The sequence below is a fragment of the Suillus clintonianus genome (assembly GCF_016758775.1).
Source record: "Suillus clintonianus strain FC179 chromosome Unknown DEU56scaffold_2, whole genome shotgun sequence".
In the NCBI taxonomy this organism is placed as follows: domain Eukaryota; kingdom Fungi; phylum Basidiomycota; class Agaricomycetes; order Boletales; family Suillaceae; genus Suillus; species Suillus clintonianus.
This window is the reverse complement of record NW_024539226.1, coordinates 185,189-205,274: the sequence shown is the minus strand read 5'-3', so window position 1 is coordinate 205,274 and position 20,086 is coordinate 185,189. Positions and strand designations below refer to the sequence as shown.

At 49.9% G+C, this 20,086-nt stretch overlaps 7 protein-coding genes across 7 annotated transcripts; 4 read left to right on the top strand and 3 right to left on the bottom strand.

The window, feature by feature from the left end:
• The first annotated feature begins 25 nt into the window (after nt 1-25).
• DEU56DRAFT_765548 (WD40 repeat-like protein) lies at nt 26-2,711 on the top strand. Its single transcript, XM_041351022.1, has 10 exons — nt 26-283; nt 422-487; nt 561-776; nt 827-1,016; nt 1,070-1,225; nt 1,397-1,579; nt 1,634-1,643; nt 1,701-2,102; nt 2,155-2,342; nt 2,391-2,711. Exons 1-10 carry the CDS (start codon nt 105-107, stop codon nt 2,607-2,609), a joined length of 1,809 nt encoding a protein of 602 aa, XP_041215074.1. The 5' UTR covers nt 26-104; the 3' UTR covers nt 2,610-2,711.
• Nucleotides 2,712-3,061: 350 nt separating this feature from the next.
• DEU56DRAFT_220022 (uncharacterized protein) lies at nt 3,062-5,002 on the top strand. The gene is made up of 3 exons (XM_041345126.1): nt 3,062-3,063; nt 3,179-4,194; nt 4,251-5,002. Exons 2-3 carry the CDS (start codon nt 3,374-3,376, stop codon nt 4,852-4,854), a joined length of 1,425 nt encoding a protein of 474 aa, XP_041215073.1. The 5' UTR covers nt 3,062-3,063; nt 3,179-3,373; the 3' UTR covers nt 4,855-5,002.
• DEU56DRAFT_724010 (Pkinase-domain-containing protein) lies at nt 4,899-6,662 on the top strand (the record flags this gene model as incomplete). The annotated part of the gene is made up of 5 exons (XM_041347802.1): nt 4,899-5,673; nt 5,726-6,074; nt 6,128-6,322; nt 6,378-6,512; nt 6,572-6,662. The coding sequence occupies 5 exons, from the start codon at nt 4,899-4,901 to the stop codon at nt 6,660-6,662; spliced, it is 1,545 nt and encodes a 514-aa protein (XP_041215072.1).
• Nucleotides 6,663-6,753: 91 nt separating this feature from the next.
• DEU56DRAFT_969228 (uncharacterized protein) lies at nt 6,754-8,411 on the bottom strand (the record flags this gene model as incomplete). The annotated part of the gene is made up of 5 exons (XM_041359407.1): nt 8,000-8,411; nt 7,856-7,947; nt 7,527-7,793; nt 6,870-7,482; nt 6,754-6,819 (listed from the first exon to the last, which is right to left on the bottom strand). Exons 1-5 carry the CDS (start codon nt 8,294-8,296, stop codon nt 6,754-6,756), a joined length of 1,335 nt encoding a protein of 444 aa, XP_041215071.1. The 5' UTR covers nt 8,297-8,411.
• A 259-nt stretch (nt 8,412-8,670) lies between these two features.
• On the top strand, nt 8,671-14,708 carry DEU56DRAFT_765534 (uncharacterized protein). The gene is made up of 19 exons (XM_041351021.1): nt 8,671-9,358; nt 9,408-10,971; nt 11,022-11,117; nt 11,170-11,310; nt 11,358-11,462; nt 11,510-11,644; nt 11,698-11,808; nt 11,859-11,999; nt 12,053-12,138; nt 12,196-12,253; nt 12,311-12,436; nt 12,487-12,612; nt 12,839-12,958; nt 13,009-13,128; nt 13,177-13,302; nt 13,352-13,468; nt 13,520-13,639; nt 13,691-14,467; nt 14,521-14,708. Exons 1-19 carry the CDS (start codon nt 8,951-8,953, stop codon nt 14,667-14,669), a joined length of 4,626 nt encoding a protein of 1,541 aa, XP_041215070.1. The 5' UTR covers nt 8,671-8,950; the 3' UTR covers nt 14,670-14,708.
• DEU56DRAFT_765529 (uncharacterized protein) lies at nt 14,709-15,822 on the bottom strand. The gene is made up of 5 exons (XM_041351020.1): nt 15,546-15,822; nt 15,351-15,482; nt 15,279-15,296; nt 15,056-15,223; nt 14,709-15,005 (listed from the first exon to the last, which is right to left on the bottom strand). Exons 1-5 carry the CDS (start codon nt 15,741-15,743, stop codon nt 14,787-14,789), a joined length of 735 nt encoding a protein of 244 aa, XP_041215069.1. The 5' UTR covers nt 15,744-15,822; the 3' UTR covers nt 14,709-14,786.
• A 371-nt stretch (nt 15,823-16,193) lies between these two features.
• DEU56DRAFT_765525 (patatin-domain-containing protein) lies at nt 16,194-19,844 on the bottom strand. Its single transcript, XM_041351019.1, has 20 exons — nt 19,716-19,844; nt 19,491-19,661; nt 19,366-19,438; nt 19,225-19,312; nt 19,119-19,174; nt 18,960-19,061; nt 18,802-18,908; nt 18,740-18,752; nt 18,657-18,687; nt 18,454-18,603; nt 18,165-18,406; nt 18,014-18,111; nt 17,789-17,962; nt 17,695-17,735; nt 17,544-17,645; nt 17,424-17,494; nt 17,285-17,370; nt 17,211-17,235; nt 17,070-17,153; nt 16,194-17,015 (listed from the first exon to the last, which is right to left on the bottom strand). Exons 1-20 carry the CDS (start codon nt 19,751-19,753, stop codon nt 16,299-16,301), a joined length of 2,469 nt encoding a protein of 822 aa, XP_041215068.1. The 5' UTR covers nt 19,754-19,844; the 3' UTR covers nt 16,194-16,298.
• Nucleotides 19,845-20,086: the final 242 nt, after the last annotated feature.

Here is a 20,086-nt window from a genome sequence, read left to right as displayed (position 1 = left end):
ATTGACATGACATAACAGGAGTATACGAGTAACGAAAACAGGGTCACATCATACCTAACGTCTCTGCCTGTAAATTCTCATTTAAATATCTAGATCTAACGAACATGGACGACATCGACAACCTTGACGACCTACACCTAAGATTACCTTCGTCGCTCCGCACATCCTCTACCTTGAAATATGCACCAGTGCACCGTGCAAAGCGCGCGCGACTGGCGCGTGCACTAAGCGGAAGACTAGATAGGGTGGGCGTGCTTGGAGGAGAAGACTGGGGACATACTGGGTGCGTCACCTTATTTGACAGGCCTTGTTCATCGTCCTACCCCGATGGGCTGGCGACTGGATGGTGAATTGCTCTCTGGGCCTGGTCTCAGAGGTCTCAGGTCATACCTGTTCTTATTATTACCCTCGTGTTACGTAGCTGCGTCAACGCGGTTAGCTGGGCGCAGGATGGAGAGCTGCTGATTACCAGTGGGGACGATACCAAGTGCGTGCGCTCAATTTCTCAACCCGGATTACTGACTCGGACCATCGATGTGTTCTTGTAATGTTATCAACAGGATTCGTGTCTGGCGGATGGACCCGTCAGGTTCTACTGGTGCGGACGCATCTAGTAGCTCTGGTTCAAGCCGCTCGTCAAGTGTGACCGCAGAGGCAGAGAAATCGCCGAACGTTGCAAGTCAGGAAGAGTATCCATTCGCGTGTCAGTCAGTAATCAGCACGGGTCACACACAAAATGTCTTCAACGCGCAGATGCTTCCATTTTCCACCAGGATGTAAGTCTCAAGTGCGTTCACACCCGAAATCACGTTAATTCTACTGGTAGTGCGTCAGTCTCTGGAGACCGGCAAGTCCGCGTGTTCGACGTGGGCGAGGCGGTGGGACGGTCTCCCACGGGGAGCGAAATGGAGTATACCACGCGGGAGTCGTGCATTCGTGTGCTGCGCTGTCACACTGGGCGCACGAAGCGCATCATCACCGAGGACAGCCCTGATCTGTTCCTGACCGTAGCTGAGGTAGCGAGATGTTCTAGTGGGATTTCAATTTTATTTATTGACTGGACACTCAGGATGGCCAAGTGCGTCAACACGATCTGCGCACATCACATTCGTGCACATCAGGCGCGTGCCCTGCACCGCTGGTGACACTCCCACACGAGCTCTCAACGATTGCACTTTCACCGCTCACACCGTATCAGTTCGTCGTGGGCGGTGAGTCGCCATATGTGCGTGTTGGTCATTTGATGTTTTATCACGCCGTCTCTCTTGATATTCGAAGTTGATGTGCCTGGGAAATGTCTTTGGATGAGTGGCGATCCTATGTAGTCTGCGGTTTCCCTTGATCCACCTTGTGGGATTCACTATTCTTGGATTTTTCTCACAATCGCGATCCTCAGGCGCACTTGTTCGACCGCCGGCATGCGGGGCGTTACTTGCGTGCAGAATGGGGCGTCCCTCCTGATGCAGACAGTGCAACAACATGCGTCAGGAGGTTTGGGCGCCGTTCTCGTGCAAAGGGAGAAAGAAAGGGATATGAACATATTACAGGCGCACGGATGTCTACCTGGAATGGGCACGAGGTATGTTGTTTAATTTGCCTGAGATCATGAAGGTTGGCTCAACGTAAGGAACAGGTGTTGTTATGTATGTCCGTTAACTTGACGATGTGACGCGAAGATTTACACAGCCAACGCTTCATAGCATATAACTCGGACGGGGTGTTTCTCTATTCGACGCGAGACGAGCCTGAAATTTTACAGGACAATCGAGCTCCGCACTCGATCCTTACGCCTAATGCGAAGCGGAGACGGTTCAGCACGACAAAGTCGCCGTCTTCGCATGGTGAGCCTTTAACTGGCCCGGATGTGGAGATGATTGTCGAGGACCAACTGGAATCATTACTTGCAGACAATATTGATGCAATGGATGATGTTGATGAGGAATCGCAAGAAGATGAAGAAGACGATGATGATGACGAGGATGACGAGGATGAGTTTGACCGCATGTTCACCCCCGAAGACGCAGATGCACACCAGGCTGTGCCCGTGGTTTATCCGCGTATGCGGTTTACTGGGCACTGCAATGTCGAAACAGTCAAAGATGGTGCGATCTGGTTGATGTAGATATATTGATTGATGCTGAATTTCATCTCCAGTAAATTTCCTAGGGCCTCATGATGAGTTCGTAACCTCAGGGTCTGATGATGGCAACTTCTTCATCTGGCGGAAGTCAACTGGGGAACTTGTCGACATTCTGGAAGGTGACCAGCATGTGGTTAATGTGATTGAAAGCCACCCGCACTTACCTCTGGTTGCCGTCAGTGGTATCGACACGACGGTCAAGGTGCGCATTCCGATCACATTCACTTATACACTATCTCACTTCTCGCAGTTGTTTGCCCCTGCTCGTGGAGTGCCATCATTCTCGAGGTGGAACAACGCTGAAACGATTAAAAAGAACAATGCACGTGCATCGCGGACAGGTTTAAGTGGGAGCGCGGAGCTGCAATTCGCGCATCTCGTCCTAAACTACGAACAGGCGCTACGGGGGATCCGAGATGGCGGAGGGGAGCAGTCAGAGGCGCAGTTGACGCAGTGCATAAATCAATGAAGGACGTATCTGTCGTATGTGTGTAGTATATATACAGAACTTAGTAGTAAACTTGGTTTCGGACGTGGTGGCATATCACACGCATGGGGTCAAGTCGTGGCTCGTTGATAAGTTCTACAGCATACAACCTTGAACTAGGAATACGTGTAGCCTTGCTACATCTCAAGATACGGCCATATCATTGGCGTCTCTATCAAGTAAAAGTATTCATTTCCTGGCTTTTCGTCGTCCTGGCGTTTCAGATGTCACTTTGAATTGATGTTTGAGTCGTGTGTGCTCGGGAGTGGATATAGGCCACTCTTGTTTGACTCACTGCCGCCGTGGCACCACACAAATTGGACGGAGCACTGGGAGCACTTCATCACTTCAAGGCATCCGCAGGTCCTCTCAAAACTGAACCTATGGTCAATGGTATAACTGCGAACCTCTGCTGATTTGTTTTTCTCCTTGTTATGTAAGTTCAATTCTTGCGCCCTGCACCCGAAAGGCTCCTGCTGACCCTTTGCTCTCTGTGTTCTTTCACGCTGCCTCCCGCTTTGTGGACGTTAATATCGTCTTTCTGCTTTCAGTGTTGCTCTGCTGTCCCTCTGTGTGATTTGAGCGTTCGTTTGCATTCATTTTTGCCGAGCTGTTCAGCCTATCTTCCACCAACTGCAAGAGGACGTCCTTTTTCGCCCGTTCAAAACAACACGTCACGTCTTTGCTTCTACCACCCGTCTCACCCACCTCTCAAGCGCTTCAACGCCGACCTCTGAAAACTGACCATGCATTCTTCTCACAACAGATCAAGGCGCAAGCGTGGCAAAATTGACGACGTTGAGGACGAAGGACCGCCTCTGCATGTCTCACGGGCTGAAGACACCCAGTCTGACGCTTATTCTCGCTCTCGTCTGCATTCTCATCAACAAACTGATTCCTACGTCCCTTTCGCATCCCGAACTACCTTTGGCATGAGCTGGGAAGGCCCTTCTTCACTCCCTGACTCAGCACCTGACCGTTTTCACTCCCGTCCGTCCGATGCTCATCATCGTGGCGGCAGAGACAGTTACGACCTCCACGATGATGATTCGTGGTCCGTGCGTCCTAAACATGACTGGCACCACCAGCCTGGTAGGGAATGGACAACGAGCCAAGGGTCCCCAGAACAACAAAATTGGGGAGCGTCTACATCATATACCGATAGAGGTCGCAGCCACGGTTGGCAACCAGACGACAGACGGGCGAAGGATGATCGGGGGGATAATCACCATCCTAATAATGACAACACCCACAACAACAACCGCCGTCGTAATAATCGAAAGTTTCAACAGCGAGACAATGGTTGGGAGACTCGCAAAGACAGGCATCCTCGAACGCAGGATATGCCAGAGGATCCACCCAAGAAGGATGAACGGTCCTGGGAGCCTGGCCCCGGATGGCAACCGCGGCCCGCCGACCAAGGGGGCAAGCACAATCGCAATCGCAACAACGGGAATAAGAATAAAAACAAGAAAAATCAGAATAAAAATCGCATTCGATTGGAGAAGGAGAGAGATAAGGAGCGGGAGAGAGAGCGTCGACATGATGATGACGACGACTTGAACAAGTACTTTGCGTTCATATTGTGCTATCTGTTGCATTCTCATATCGTTGTGTTTACAGCTGGCAGAGACGGGAATTCCATCCCTTGCCTGCCAAACCTGTCCGCACCTCTCCTGCTAAACCGAAAACGTTGCCCTCCAGATCACCATCACCTGCAGGGACACGATCGCGCTCGCGCTCCCCTGATTCTTACTATTCTCATATTTCTTCGCGAGGTCGTTCGCGCTCAAGATCGTTGTCTCCAAGATCGCAGCAGCATAGCTACAGTCCAGTCCGGCGGCGTAGTCGGACGCCCATTGACAGGGGACGCACTGGCCGGGAAGCTCAAAGCTGGAAGTCATATTCTCCTGGGTCATCTGATCGTAGTTGGACCATTCGCAGAGGGCGTCGACACAGTCTTTCGTCGGCCTCCTCTGCAAGCCGGAGTAGAAGTAGAAGTTCAAGCCGTAGTGTGGATGACCGGCCCAGACCCAAGCACCGTTTACCGACCGCAACCTCTATCAACGACATATCACTGTCTATAGCACAAACCACCATCCAACAGCCACGTGGTGGTCTCCCCCCCACTTCAAGGGATTCTGAATCGCGGCCCAACGGAAAGACGAGAACGAATGGAAAACAGGGCAATGTGAGCATAATCAATGCGACCCCAGATGGACGCTGATAATTTTGCAGCGACGTCGACATTTCTCGCCAGATGCAGAGCAAATGCCTCCTCCATCCAAAGTCCCACGAACGTCTGCGAAACATCATTTGGGCGGTTCTCCCATCAGCCATCCTCCATCATCCACATCCGGCTGGGCTGACATTGATTCTCCCAGAATCCGAAAGACCTCAAAGGCGGGATTTAGGCCTATTGGGGAGCCCAGTTCGGCAGTGAAATTATTTTTCCCACGCGACGAAGAGGACGATGAAGCTGGTCCCACCCCTCAGCATAAATCTCCCGCCTCCCCTAAGGTTCATTCAGAAGTTCCCGCAAAGCGTACCCGCGATGAAGGTGCAACCGATAGAGATGAAGGCTTGCGTGGAAATATCCTCTCGCGGCCCTTGCCGTTCCAACGCGAATCCGTCACCAAAACATCTCTGGCTCCCCAGCCTCTGCAGGTCCTGCCTTCAGCTATCCGCGACTCTCTGAAAGCTTCCCTTGTACCGAAGCCGGCAGGCAGTGGTGATGTTTCCATCAGTCCTGCCCAGCAGTCGCATACACTAGAGCCAGAGGCGGAAGGTACGCCACGACCATCCTCTCCATCGGCGACTACTTGCAAGGACCTGTATGCCATTGTCGCCCAAGTTGGCGAAGGTACATTCGGCAAGGTCTACAAGGCTCGCAATGTTATTACCAATGTCCATGTGGCGCTCAAGCGAATTCGCATGGAAGCAGAAAAGGATGGCTTCCCAGTGACTGCCATGCGGGAGATCAAGCTACTGCAGTCCTTGCGACATCAGAACGTCGTCCGCCTTTACGAGATGATGGTATCAAATGGTAACTATGTTTGAATTTATCGTCTCCTCAACATACTGATGGCTTCTTGAAGGATCTGTGTACATGGTGTTCGAGTACATGGACCATGACCTCACAGGAGTTTTGTCTCAGACACAGTTCTCGTTTTCGGAGGCCAATCTGAAGTCCTTGTGTAGCCAAATGCTTGCTGGGCTGGCATATCTGCACCGCAAAGGCGTCATCCACCGCGACATCAAGGGTTCCAACATTCTTATCAATAACCGAGGGGAGCTGAAACTTGCCGACTTTGGTCTAGCGCGCTTTTATCAGAAACGCCGGCGAAGTGATTATACCAATCGTGTCATCACTTTATGGTATCGACCGCCAGAGTTGCTGTTCGGTGCTACTGTATATGGGCCGGAGGTGGATATGTGGAGTGCAGGGTATGCTTTGCTCGTGCCTTTTTGCACTGCTACTTACTGACAGCGGAGTCCAGCTGCATCATGCTGGAGCTTTTCACCAAGAAACCAGTGTTCCAGGGCAATGATGAAATCCATCAATTGGATGTGATCTACCGTATTCTTGGAACTCCTTCTACTGAGCGATGGCAAGGGCTCACCGCACTGCCATGGTATGAGCTGGTGAAGCCAAAGGATGTGATTCATGGCCATTTCCGTGAACTATTCTCTCGGTGCGTTCGTGCAGATCCAAGCATGTGACACTTGAAGAGCTCACTTACCTTTCAGATGGTTGTCACCCGCAGCCCTCGACCTGGCTGAGCGGCTTCTTGCTTACGATCCGACGCAGAGAGTCACTGCCCTTGAGGCTCTTGAAGCTCCCTACTTCAAGGAAGAGCAACCTCCGCCTGAGTTGCCTGTTGAGTACGTTGTGTTTTTTTCGTGCCTTTCAAGTTGCTCAACACCATTCTCTTTCGTAACAGCCTGTCCACTCTAGAAGGTGAATGGCATGAACTGGAGACCAAACGGGAGCGAGCCAAGAAGCGTCGTAAACTGGAAAACGGGCTCGTATAACATGTCTCATCGGTATGGTTGATTATAATGTACTGGACATTGTATGCATGGCACCCACTACACATCGTAGTTTACAAGAATTACAACCATTTCATGCTGTAACCGCTGGTTGTTGGACAAGACCCTTCTCAGCCAGGTGTTGCACAATAGTCTCCACCTGCCAATCAAATCAGCTTGAAAACTACTTAGTGGATTCCTGGAACGTACATTTGCCGCGGTCATGCGAATTTGCAAGTCCCACCGCTTGGTGAACGGAGCACCAGTGTCCTCATTTGTCTGCTCTACGTCACCAAGACCACCTGCTTTGCCTTGAGCGTCATCTTCCTCTCCTGCTGCATCGAACCAGATGAGCTTATCGACTTGATCAATCGACCCTTTCAGACGTCCTTGCTCTATCATTTTTCGTGCCATTGTCTCTGCGGCTCCAGGTGCCAGATCTAAGAGAGCACCGAGACCTCTAAAAGTGATGTTGTTGTAGATTTTTGAACTCGCCAGTAGGTTGTGCTCCATAACTGCCCGATCAAGAACGGTTGATGGGCCCCTGCGAGTACTTGTCGACGGTTCGGCAGAGTCATCGTCGTCAATAGTCGAGGCAAGCTGATCATTGGAAGAAATGGCAATCTTTGCTAATTGATGTGGGCGGAGGCGCTCCTCAAATGTTCTGATTTCAGCTGGGCGGAGGATGTGGTCGAGGAACATTTTGGACAGGATATTGTATGAGGGTAGGTCGGCCGAACGCTCATCTCTATACAGTGAAGCAAGCACGCGCGATCGGTTTGGACCAGCTGGGGCCAAGACCGCGCAAGTCACTGCAGCCGACCTAGTGTGGTCAGTAGGATACAATTGTCACTAGATGCGACCTACAACATCTCCTTTCTCTCTTCTTCGTCGATCTCGGCAAGCCAGCTCAGCTCGTGATAGCGCATTGCAGCCTCGAGGAACTTGCGTGCATAGTCACTGATTCTGGCTTGACAGAGCTTGAACTGAAGCTGTGTCTCTCGGTCAGATGTCGAATTGGAAAGGGAAGCGGCGCGATTATAGTAAGTCTCCGCCTGGACAGAGTCCTCGTCCTCTAGGAGCAGCCTTACTATCCGAATATTCACACGGAACTTTTCCTCGTCTGGTAGTGACCTGCCACAGGCTCATAGATGAGGGGTGCACATAGGGACTATACTTAGGTGAGCGAGGCTCACCGAGAAGAGATTCCCATCAGGACTCGGGCGGCTTCGCTCCATTCTTCTTCCGTTTCTAGTAAATCTGCGAGTTGAAATCGTAAAGAGTTGACCTGTAGAATATGTTATCGGACTGGATCTTCAGGGGCAATCATGCAAACACACCTGCTCTTCATAACTTACGATTCGTGGCTGAAGCGTGTTGAGGGTTTCTTCTACGACGCGTTTCCGCAGGTTGTGATCTGATATGTTTCCAGTACCGAGATTTCTGACCAGTTCAGAGAGGACTTGTCTTCCGACGACGATGCCTACATCCTGGACGACTGTTTCCACTAATGTATGAAGATCAGTAGCTATAAGAGACTGATCTTGACGAGCGAGAATCTCTGACACCAGAGATAGATAAGCTGGAGCTTTGTCCTTCTGGTTGAGAGCTGCGAATTGTGCTAGTCTAGAGTCCATTACTATAGTTCCGTGTCAAAGACGTGTGGTTATCGCTCAAAATCATAAAAGGAAATAATCGTTTCAAACGTTCTAGCGGAGAGTGGCGGTGTCAGGTACTTCAACGCAAACCGGCACTTGCATCACGACCGGGTATTGATCTTGATGTGGGACAGCCATGTCGGATTCAGCACTGAATTCCCTGGTAGGATATGCTCAGGGAAGTTTTGCTCGGCCCATGCTTTACCAGGTTGACCGTGGACAGAGTGGAGGGAAGTTTGGAGCAATGGTACGAATTCACCCCGAAAGACTGTAATCTTGGACCTACTCCGTCAACATACTCTCACCGTTCTAATGGATTGGAAAGGCTCATTTAGAATCATTGACACGGTCGCCCTGACAATTTACACAGTCTTTCGTGTGATCCAATCCCGGGCTGTTCACTCAGGTCCCGCTGAGAACTTACCCTCCTGTTCCTCCCATAGCCTCGTGCTTTCATGCTGCATACTTATACCCGCTTTCTCTGTCGCACTCGCTCACGTTTCTCCCGCAGGCCCCTTCGCTGCTAGCCAGCAATTTCTTCTGCCTACTAGACTGACCTCAGTCTTCAGAGACGGTCACCTGTGATCAATAGCTTGTGCTCGGTATCGCTCATTTTTCTGAACACCAGAATCAATGTCTCACTTTACTAGCCACCCGTACCATACCATGCCAGCTATTCATCCCTCCCGGAATAATCATCCACTCCCTCTCAGCCCACCGGAGACCGATCAAGAATCCTTATATGCTCAATTGCCACCAGCTTCTCTTGTCGCCGGCGCAGAGCTGGAACAGCTGGCGCATTCTGCTTCGGGTTTTCCTGAGCGTTCTAAAATACAATCTCGTAGAACGTCCACACTGTCATACCAGAACTCGGGAGTGCGAGATAACCGCGACCGAACCCTTTCACGGGGCTCAAAGTCGTTGATCGTTGTTCTTCCTCCACCAGACTTTCCCCTGGATCATGGTCAACTAGGCAACGTCCTATCAATGGGACCTCGTCATCGTTTATCTCAAGGGATCCTCATGCCCCTATTCCCTACGGTTGGTAGTCCTAATTACCCAGCAACGAGTGTTCTAACTTTGGGATCAGATGTACGGGCAACTCACTGCAATCGCGCGGGAGTTCAATTTCCCAAGCACTGTGGGCTTGTGCCTCTATCACCATATCACTGAAAATGGTATCACCATGACGCCGCGCATCTCTGACGATGCTTGGCAGTACCTATGGGCGCATCTCATTGAGTCGCGGAATGGCTCCCAGCAACTACCCATTGGTGGCCGCGTAGAATTCGACATTGACCTCAATAAAGCTCGCTGGTTCGATGCCTGGCTTGCTGGCACACTGCGTGACGACACCATGATTGTTCCTGCTCCGCAGTCTCATGCATCTATACTGCACTTGCATGGAGATAGTAAGACTACGTTTGCAGAGGAACCTGTCGCAAATGAAGACCGCTGGGATAATCAGACTACTCAGTCAAACTCAAGGCCTACAACTGTCCGTCACGTACCCAAGAAACTTTCCCTCGTCGACCGGCTAGACTCTACTGCGCTTCAGGCTTCATACAAAGCATCGCAGGCAACTTCTCCACCTCCAAACCGTGTTGCGCATCAATTGTCTCCTATCCCACAATCTGCGGCCCCGCAGACGTCGAAAGTCGAGCTTCGTCGGCGCGTCAATTCATGGAGAGCGAGCGCGTTCTTGGATCCCGCGTCGATGACAGAGTCCTACCAGCCCGTCCCTAACGCTACATCGGGTGCTGGGGCGATTGAGGCTACGGATGAGTACCCCTTGGATGGAGAGGTGGAGGCAGAAGCCCAAGAGCTTTTGAATTTGGCAGATTTTGCCTGGTCCGTCACATCCGCCGGGCCACTTAGTCCGCCTCTGGATTCTCCATTGTCTTCCTACCGTCTTCCCTCTGTTCATCTTGACCGTCGCATGGAGGGATCTGTGCTATTGACACCGGTTACAGCAACTAGCTGGGGACCTCCAGATGATGATTGGCTTTCGGACGTGTCGAGTATAGATCGTTTACCTTCGCCTGACATTGGTAGACGTATGCTCGAGAGCGCACCCTTGACCCCCGCAACGGCCACTAGCTGGGGGCCTGCTGACGATTGGAGGTCAGATGTGTCCAGCATCGATCGCTTGCCATCCCCAGACATTGCTCACCGAATGCTGGAAGACGCTTCAGTGACTCCAGCCTCTGGAGCTCCCTGGCACAAGGTCTGGCCATGGTTCCAGGTTAGAAACGTATCCAAGTCATACAGTCCATGGGCGGGCATGTCTGCTTCATCGTCGTCATGGTTCGACGTTACGGAGGCAGCGACACTTCCACCGACTACTTCTTATAGTCCTTGGACTGGAATGCCATGGGTTCAAGTTTGGCCTTGGTCCGAACTCGACAGTGCAGAGTCTAGGGCTTCCTATAGCCCCTGGGCTATCGTGCCTGCCATCAGGACGTGGCCTTGGTTCGATATTCACGCTTCCCAGGACAAGGAGCGCAACACATCTTTAAGTCCTTGGGCTGGCATGCCCTGGTTTAACGTTGGACCGTGGCATGAAGTAAACGCTGCGCAACCTCGCAATTCCGTAGTCATTTCGCTCTCTAGACCAGGAGGGTTGAAACATGAATATCCCAGTCTAGATATCTGTGAGTTGTCAATGCTTGTGACTAATGGATAATTGCTCACTTTTGAATAGACCCTGCTGCCTATCCTTATTTCGATATTTATCCTGCGTACGCAGAGGCGAACAGCGGCCTCAGCAGCGCTGGAGGTTATCCTATACTTGAAATTTGTGAGTTGTCGCGTTGATCGGATTTTAGGGTGATGCTTAACTTGAGCATTAGATCCTGCAGTCTACCCCCATTTTAACTTATATCCTTCGATTACCTGCCCAACTATTTCTTCTCCCGAAAAGCCGGCCACCCCTCAGCCACAAAAATCTGTCATCGTTGAACTTGAAACATCTTACCCCCTGTTTAATCTTTGTGAGTAGTCGTTTGCGTCGCTCTTCTTCTGTGCTGATCGTCTTTAGATCCGCCTCTTTATCCATATAATCTCAATTCGATTTATCCAGCACCGAATGTCGAAATTTCTTCGTCTGTACTGCTTCCGAGTAGTTATCCGTGGTTGACTATTTGTGAGATGTCTTGCGCCGTTTCTTGAGTGGAGTCTGACGTGCGCTAGATCCTTCCGTGTATCCTCATGTGAACCCATATCCACAAGCAAGTGCTGAGGTGACCAGACCCCGGGAAGCAAAAGATGAGATTGCGCAGCCGGTTCAAGTGACGCTTCAGCCCCAATATCCCATTCTTGATATTTGTATGTGGATCGAGCCTTCTATGATCACTGGCTTGGAGCTCATTTCCCCTCAGATCCAGCAGGCTATCCATGGAGCCTGGATAAAGTATATCCCCCAACCAAAGTCCAGGATGCTTCTGAAATCGCTGTCCGCTTGCCATCGTGCTACCCATGGTTAGACATATGTAAGTTACCCAGTATTTTTTACTCCAAGTCACCCTAACTGGCGCATTAGATCCCTCTGTTTACCCTTTTGTTGAGCCATACCCGACGCTGAACAAGACATGTGAAAGCCCTAGAAGCAGATCTCAGACCAGCCTCAAGTCCGAATTTGTGAAAGTTACCTTGGATAGGTATTATCCGTCATTCGATTTATGTGAGACCTCGCTTTCACCCTCCAAGTCTGATATACTGAAACTTTTATTCTAGATCCCACAGCATATCCACACTTTGACTTGTATCCTGCCTTGCCGAACATCAGGCCTGGAGGTTTGCAACAAGAGGAGTCTGCCAAGGTAAAACAGGAGACTTGATTCGGTGACTAGTCACTCAGAATCTTTTGCTTATTTCAGATCATTGTCGATAGCGTATCAGTTGACCTTGCAGGCACTTACCCATACATTTGCCCTTGTGAGTTGGCTCAAGTGGAAGTGAGCCATTGGTCGATACTTATTTTGCTTCACGTAGATCCTCCCGCTTATCCTCACTTCGACTTGTATCCGCGAGTTCAGAAACATGCGTCCAGTGGTGGTGAGGAAATGACGACCAGCAAGTTGTTCGCTTCGAGTAGCAGGTACCCCTTCCTGGTCATTTGTGAGTTCTGCATTCTGTTTTTCTCATTCGTCGTCTAACAGTGCACATAGATGCTCCTGTGTATCCTCACTTTGATTTATATCCCCCGCGCGCGGCAGAACCAGCAGGTCGGGAGAAGGATGGGAGTAGTAACAAGCTCTTCGTTTCGAGTAGTACATACCCCTTCTTGGTCATTTGTGAGTTCTACATTATGTTTCTCTTGCTCACCTTCTCACTGAGCACATAGATGCTCCTGTGTATCCTCACTTCGCTTTATATCCACCGCGCGCGGCAGAACCAGCAGGTCGGGAGAAGGATATGAGTAGTAACAAGCTCTTCGTTTCGAGTAGTACATACCCCTTCTTGGTCATTTGTGAGTTTTACATTATGTTTCTCTTGCTCACCTTCTCACTGAGCACATAGATGCTCCTGTGTATCCTCACTTCGCTTTATATCCACCGCGCGCGGCAGAACCAGCGAGTCGAGAGGAGGACACGACTGACGACAAGTTCTTCGTTTCGGCGTACCCCTTCCTTGTCGTTTGTGAGTCATACGTTCCGTTTTTCTTATTCGTCTTCTCACAGAGCATGTAGATCCTTCAGTGTACCCCCACTTCGATCTGTATCCGGCGCGCGCGGCAGAACCAACGAGTCAGGAGGAAGATATGACCAACAGCAATTTTTCCATTTCGGCGTACCCATTCCTTGTCGTTTGTGAGTTCTGCATTCCCTTTCTTAGTCATCTTCTCACAAAGCATTTAGATCCTCATGTGTACCCCCACTTCAATCTGTATCCCTCACATGCGGCAGAATTAGCCACTCGGGAGGAAGACATGACCAACGTCAAGCTCTTCGTTTCGAGTAGCACGTACCCCTTCCTGGTCATTTGTAAGTGCTATATTATGTTTTCTTACTCGTCTTCTCACAGAGCACGTAGATCCTCATGTATATCCTCACTTCAAGTTGTATCCCACCCGCGCGGCAGAACCAGTGACTCGGGAAGAATCAAAGATTCCTATTGTAACTGGTAATTCATATCCCCATCTCGTTATCTGTACGTCTTTCAAGTATACTGCACATGCAACTCTTACTAAATCAGCAGCAGACCCACCTGTGTATCCCTACTTTGATCTGTATCCCGGTATCCCCCCGAGAATTGATGCCCCTACTGCAAGCGGCAAATCGTTTGTTAGAATGGATCACGGCTACCCAGTCTTGAACATCTGTAAGTACGCATGCACACTCTCTTTCTGGCTTACCTAAATTATGTTTTTAGACCCTACTGTCTACCCGCACTTTGATATTTACCCTGCATTTAACAACGTAGCGCAGCCACTTCAGAAGGTGTCCAATACGCCAGTTCGCCCATCATCTGCAAGAAGACACGGGAAGACGCATGCTGAACTACATGCCGAGGTTAGGCATTCTTTGGCTCGGAGAAAGCTGGCGAAAACACACCGTCAGTTGCATGCTGAGGTTTTTGTCAATGGAGTCACTTGGACACCTAGCGGTTATGTGCAAGACCTAGCACTTCCCGACAAGCCACATGAAGAGCCCTCTGGTGGCCCGCGGCGTCGAATGCCTTCCATACATGAAGTAATGCCTCGACTGCCGCGTTCTCGCTCGGTGACCCTATCTAACCAGCAATCATCGAATGGTCCATCACTACGAGAGAGACAACAGCACGTGTTGCACAACACACCTCCTATTCCCCCTCTGCGCATCAGCAGTCCAGGGGTGCCAGCTGTCTCGGAGTTCCCAATTCCCATATCACCGCCTGCATCACCTACTTCACGCCTGTCACAAGCAGTGAGATCCTTTGGGTCATCAATAATACAGGGGCGTCATTTGACATCGACCTCCGACGATCACAACGAGAGGGCGAAGTCTCCCACAAGGTCTATGTTCCCTTCCTTTGATCGACGCAGCTCTATGATTCCATCACTACCTCCCCGTGATCCGTCAGACCTCTTGGGACGCAGTCGGTCGCCTGTCCAACAGGGCGCTCAAAGCCTTGTTTTGCAAAGGGCTAGAGCATACGAACAATCGACCAGTATGTTATTTTCTACATTTGCTCGGAATCAAAATTGACTGTTGGATCCAAAGCTTCATCCAGACACCACTCTCACAGCATGAGAGGCACGCAATTATCATTGCCCTCATTGCCCTCACTGCTTCCTCTTCCTGATTTCTCCCCTGTAAATGAGGGTGTGAAAACTGATAGGTCAAGTCTCTTAAAGAATCCCACTCCTTAGACCTCGTCTTCCGTTGTACATGTATTGTATTGCTACAAATTAATTGATTCGTACAATAATCTTGACCGTTGGTCTGCGAAAATGTGAGCATGTTAGGTCATCAGGGGTTGAAAACTATCAGTCGCGGTACGGGGGAGGTTCGTCTACTACAGGGTCAGGTGATGATAAGGTATGACCACTCCCTGGCATTTCTGCATTGGAGGGCGGCAGGGAAGGAGATGTAGTTCTTTCGCCATCTACACTCGGAGATAGACGGGCTTGGACTTCGCGATTATGGCGATCACGTTGGTCACGAAGCATCTTGGTTTTGCGGTCATCCATGAAAGCCAATAAAACCTGAGATTTGATGAGGTCTGGACAACAGAACACTGAATTGCTTAACGTACGTTTCGTGTGACAGCCTCAGCAGCACCCTTGGCTTCAGCCGCGTTTCTTTGAGACCTGGCTGATTTTTGTTCAGCCAGCTCTATGGTCTCTTGTAATATCTGGGCGCCAATGCGCAATTCTTCGCTTTTGCGCTCATTCCAGACGTAGAGGGGCTGAAACTCCTTTACCTGCAAGGAACTCGAGATGAAGCGATGTAGCACAGTACTGACAAGGGAGACATACCTCCGGACGAAATCCCATCTATCCTCTCGAAATCAGAAATGTACGTATGTAAGTTGCTTCTGTCAAACACACCTCGATCGCATACTCTAGCGCACCCTTAGTTTCAATCAAGCGACGTCTGATCGTATCATTTGTCGATTTGAACTGCCGGAACTTGGGGTTTTCAGGCTCTCGTATTAGGTTCTCAGCTATCTTCGATAATATCTTGCAATAAGCCCGTCATCTATAGGCTGATCATGTATGACAATTAATGCATCCACAGCACACCTTCAATGAAGCCATCGCCGCCTCTTGGGGGTTAGGCCGAGATATACCAGGGTCTATCAGACGTCGAAACATCTGCCGCTGCTCGCGCTGTCGAAGGAGTTCAGAACCAGAAATTACTTGTTCTGTCGTGACATTGCGGCGCTGAGCTGCTGCTGCAAGAGCCTCAGGGTCAGGTGGTGGGCTGGTCTCTGAAGACATTGATGTGGTTGGAAGCTAAAGGCGTGGTACCGCGCGTTAGGACTCCGTCAATTTCCCGTGATCAGCTCTACTGTTCATATTTATACAAACTTCTCTCAGACGCCAGTGGAGGAGAAATTTCATCGTAAAGAAGTAGAGAAAGCATTCCAAACCTCGTCAATAGGGCTTTCTTGTCGAGTGCTTATCAGAAAGCGCGTCGACGTTCAACTTGAAGCTACGCGTCATCGGCATTAATATTCTCGCCATCCTGCCAGTCATCCTTCTCAAACTTCATGTAGGCTGTCAATGCCTCTGAAACACACCACTGTTATTGCATCCATCAACGCAAGGCTAAGCCCATCGCCGTCAGCTGCTGCTGCGTGGGTGTGCTGCGTGGAATGCCATCCTGCACAAACGAATAGGGGTGCGTCAAGCTTCGGCAAGCGCCGGAAGGCTTGAAGCGACTAGTCCTACAATGTACAAACTATGTAATTTCATTGAGGGGGAGTGCAGAAATACATGATGAAAGTCATGGCTACAGTCGGTGTAAAATATACAAGTAATAGGAACACTGAATCAGTCTGAATCTACTCCTTCTCCATCTGAAACTGCCTCTTGATTGAATTCAGACCTCACGTGAAGAGTGGACTCTGGTTGGAGATGATCCAATTCATCCTCCGACGAGCTTTCACTACTCCAGGCTAATTCTGATGCATCTACACTCAGACCCCTCCCATTAGATCTGGCAGGTCTATGAGAACCCGAGAATGGTATCGACAACGTTCCCGGCCTAAGTTTTCTGAAGAATGTGGACGAATTAGAAGCGTTTTGCGTTTGATCACCCGTAGACTGTTCTGGCGTGGCTGCACGCGGGCTTGCAGACGAGTTTCCAGCTCCGCTATCATTGCGATCCAGGAGATCAGACGTCCACTTGCGACGCAGATCAGGAGAACGTAAAGGGTCGGTAATGTTGTTATAGTTGTTTCCATACGGTGTACTCGTCTCAGATTCTCGTGGAGCGCCAGCTGTCGGGCGACCACGGCGGAAGTACCAAGCCGTGCCATTGTCTTCGAATGCACGTTCGGTGTCCGAGTCCACGGGTATTGGCGATTCGGACCTTGTACGAAGTCGAGTGCCAGTAACGGGCTCGGGGACGGCTTGGCCGTTGACAACAATATTCCGGGTGTCGCCGGGATTTGTGCGAGACCGAACCCGATCCATTGCCATGCGGACTGCCTGTCGACCCATGAGAATCTCATTTTCTATACGAAACCGATTTTCAATCATATGTAACTGGTGTCAATAATGAGCGTTTGAACAAAGACATGGAGCGCCAGTAGCTCTGACCTTAGGCCACGTTACAACTTGCCCGACTGTCATCATTCGTTCAAGCTCGGCCGAGTCCGGGTCGCTCAAGATATGCAACCAATCCTATCATTCAATCAACCATCAGCGTCGTATTTTGAAAATGCTGTGCAAACTACGTACCAAAATTCGCGTTCTCGGCCAGATCCTGAAGCCGAGTATGAGCGTCATCAGATGGTTGGATAATTGATACATACGTGACAGCCCCATCAAAACGTTGCAGAAAGACACTGGACCAGTCCTGTCCGAGCAACTGCGGAAGAAGCTCCAGATCACGAATCACCTGGCCGGAGTGGTTCACTTAGAATCTGCCGACACAATTGAATGAGCATTTACCTTGAAATTCTTTGTGAGCTCTAGTTTGAGCCATTGTTCCGCCGCAGACAGAATAAAATTGCCTCGCCACCCTGCAAATGCATGAAGTTCTTGCTAAGAGATAAGGCGTTCATCTCATACCCTTTCCTTTCCTATGAGCTACCGGTTTTCCTGCCGACCCACGAGGCGCAAAGAAGAACAAATGGACGTGAGGGTTCACTTGTGACACAACCGGGTGTGTAACTCGAATTACAGTCAGCCGGTCACGATCGTCCAACAACAACAATCTCACCATTGAAGTACATTTTAAGAGCTTGAAGAGGAATGTCAACCCTGGTTGATGTCAGAGGCGTATAAAAATATCTCGGCAGATCATGCCTGCTCACCTTAAAGACCCGTCCTTAAACTTGCTACCCCAACTCCATGGCACTATGCGACCATCGCTGAGCTTTTGCATGAGCACAACTGGGTTGAGAATGCCAGGTACAGCTGCTGAAGCGAGCAGGGCCGTCCAAATTATCGTGTCCGGCGCAGTCATGTAATTTAGAAGCTTCGTGGGACTGAAATGAAAATCAGCGGTTTTGAACTTGAGACCCAGATGACGAGCTCACGCATGGCGATCAGCAGGGACAACAGAAATGTTGAGGATCCGCCCAGTCCGTACATAGGCTTCTCGAAAGGTCATGGAACCTCTTGTGAAGAACGTGCACTAGAAAAACAATCGGACCAAAAAAGAAACGTTGATAGAGTATGACAGCCAACCTTACGAGCCCACGCAACACTATCAAATCTTGCGCCAGTGGCCCAAAAACGTTTGACCCATACAGTGAGAGGGTCTTCACATGCCGTCAGCTTACGAGCGAGTTCCGGAACGAGAAGAGTCTTCAGTTCCGCATCTGTACGCGTGCATACCAGAGCAGCAACAAGACCACCAGCGGATGTTCCAGCAATAACCCGGGGGAGCAGCCCTGCATCTAGGAAGGCTTTCACGACACCAAAATGGTCTAGAAGAGTGTCAAATGTCAATTGCTTGGAGTAATTTCCGACTCACAATATCCAAAAGATGCGCCACCGGAGAGACACAAGGCAGATGTGCCTAGATTAGTGCTAGCATTCTTGAAGAATCTCCTTTTCTCTTCAATTGAGAGCTCCGAGGACTCTCTAACAAATTGCAACGCGCTTTGCAGCTCTGTATGGTATGCTATTAAAGGAGGTTTAGACTGAAAAAAAGGTATAATTTGGGTAGAAACTGACATTCGATTAAGTCCTTGGTGCCCAGGAAAGTCTGGTACCTCAAAGTTGTGGGTCAGGCTTTATTTGAAGGATAAGGAGCTTACTTCACTATAGAGCCTAAGAGAATCATGAATGGGAGTAGGATTGTGCAACTTAATACACTCACCTGGGGGACTCGACTCCCACAAAGTTGGTTCTGATACACGTCTCTAATACACCGAGAACGCCGCGAACATCCTTCTTCTCTCTCAAAATCTTCAGCGACCGTTTTACCTGATAAGTGTCGCTTGAGCTACTGTTTTTGATGAACGGAAACTTCTTCACCTTGCGCAAGAGTTTCCAATCATAAAACGCATCTTCGTCAACCTTCTTCCAGTGATTAAACAGAAGAAATTCGTCGAGCATCGCTGCCGTTTCCTTCCATTCCTATCGGCGAAAGTAAGGGGCAGATACATATGACAAGATTCAGGACATGCGACGCACTTGATACGTGCGTGCCCCACGAAGACGCTTTCGCAGAAGGCCCTTCTGTCCCCGCCCTGGGATTTTAGATGAGCCAATGTGTCGGTATAGTCAATGTCAAACTTGCATGCTAGCAACCATTCTTTGGTATTCACGAGTTGTCTAATGAGAATGTAGAACCCGAATTGAGCCGCAATGAGGATAAATATCAAAAACTGGTAATGAATGAATGAATGTTGAGCAAGGTCGAAGTAAGAATGTTGCTCACAAGGAGTGGCCATCGGAGCACGAGAAACGACCATTCTTGCCTTCTACCAGTAGACTTATCCCCCTTTCGTTTTCTAACCACGTCACGTTCAGTAGTATCAATAACCAAGGAATGAAGCTCCGTACCTCTTCACCTTCAAGTTGATTGGAGCAAAATCGGATAGAGCAGAGACCTTCCTCACTCGAGGGCTCTGTGGCACAGGGGAGCTAGGAACGGTGTGGGGTGAAGCTGTTGATAAAGCATCATGTCTATCTAGGTCGTCCGACTGTAAGGCGTTTATGAAAGCTTGTATGTGTCTACAAAGGGTTTCGTTAAAGTAGGACTAACTGAAATCAGGGCAAAGGACCAACGACTCGTCAACGTAGTCTGAATCCGATGGCGCTTCCATCAGTAAAGTTTTATTGCCAGCGGCGGTAAGTTGTGTGAAAGAGTCAGCGAACGGTCCAGGTCGTATACAGTGTACACACGGTAGCCTTAAGTTGCCATCCATAGACACGTGATTTCTTACAGTACTTTGTCACAGGTTGCGGCCTGTTCCCGTTCGTATACAAGTGACTGAAGGGTGCCCGAAATTACCACAGCATATCTAGTTTACATGCTGTTCTGCTCGACATGCGCTAATCTACTTGTGATATCCTCGGAAACAGGGTACAATAAATTGGCGTGCAATAGTGGCCACTCACTGCGTGCGCATACGAGTTTCCGATCTCGAAGCAGGTGC

Bases quoted from the DNA above. Each gene is read 5' to 3' on its own strand.
- DEU56DRAFT_765548 (XM_041351022.1), top strand. From the start codon at position 105: ATGGACGACATCGACAACCTTGACGACCTACACCTAAGATTACCTTCG. The intron at 488-560 runs GTGCGTGCGCTC...TGTTATCAACAG, and splicing joins ACCAGTGGGGACGATACCAA to GATTCGTGTCTGGCGGATGG. The intron at 777-826 runs GTAAGTCTCAAG...TTCTACTGGTAG, and splicing joins CTTCCATTTTCCACCAGGAT to TGCGTCAGTCTCTGGAGACC.
- DEU56DRAFT_220022 (XM_041345126.1), top strand. From the start codon at position 3,374: ATGCATTCTTCTCACAACAGATCAAGGCGCAAGCGTGGCAAAATTGAC. The intron at 4,195-4,250 runs GTACTTTGCGTT...TTGTGTTTACAG, and splicing joins GATGACGACGACTTGAACAA to CTGGCAGAGACGGGAATTCC.
- DEU56DRAFT_765534 (XM_041351021.1), top strand. From the start codon at position 8,951: ATGTCTCACTTTACTAGCCACCCGTACCATACCATGCCAGCTATTCAT. The intron at 11,809-11,858 runs GTAAGTTACCCA...CTGGCGCATTAG, and splicing joins CTACCCATGGTTAGACATAT to ATCCCTCTGTTTACCCTTTT. The intron at 12,254-12,310 runs GTGAGTTGGCTC...TGCTTCACGTAG, and splicing joins TTACCCATACATTTGCCCTT to ATCCTCCCGCTTATCCTCAC.
- DEU56DRAFT_765529 (XM_041351020.1), bottom strand. From the start codon at position 15,743: ATGTCTTCAGAGACCAGCCCACCACCTGACCCTGAGGCTCTTGCAGCA. The intron at 15,483-15,545 runs GTGTGCTGTGGA...GCTTATTGCAAG, and splicing joins CGGCGATGGCTTCATTGAAG to ATATTATCGAAGATAGCTGA. The intron at 15,006-15,055 runs GTACGTTAAGCA...ATCAAATCTCAG, and splicing joins CTGAGGCTGTCACACGAAAC to GTTTTATTGGCTTTCATGGA.
- DEU56DRAFT_765525 (XM_041351019.1), bottom strand. From the start codon at position 19,753: ATGGAAGCGCCATCGGATTCAGACTACGTTGACGAGTC. The intron at 19,175-19,224 runs GCAAGTTTGACA...CTAAAATCCCAG, and splicing joins CAAAGAATGGTTGCTAGCAT to GGCGGGGACAGAAGGGCCTT. The intron at 18,112-18,164 runs GTTGGCTGTCAT...TTGTTTTTCTAG, and splicing joins GTGTTGCGTGGGCTCGTAAG to TGCACGTTCTTCACAAGAGG.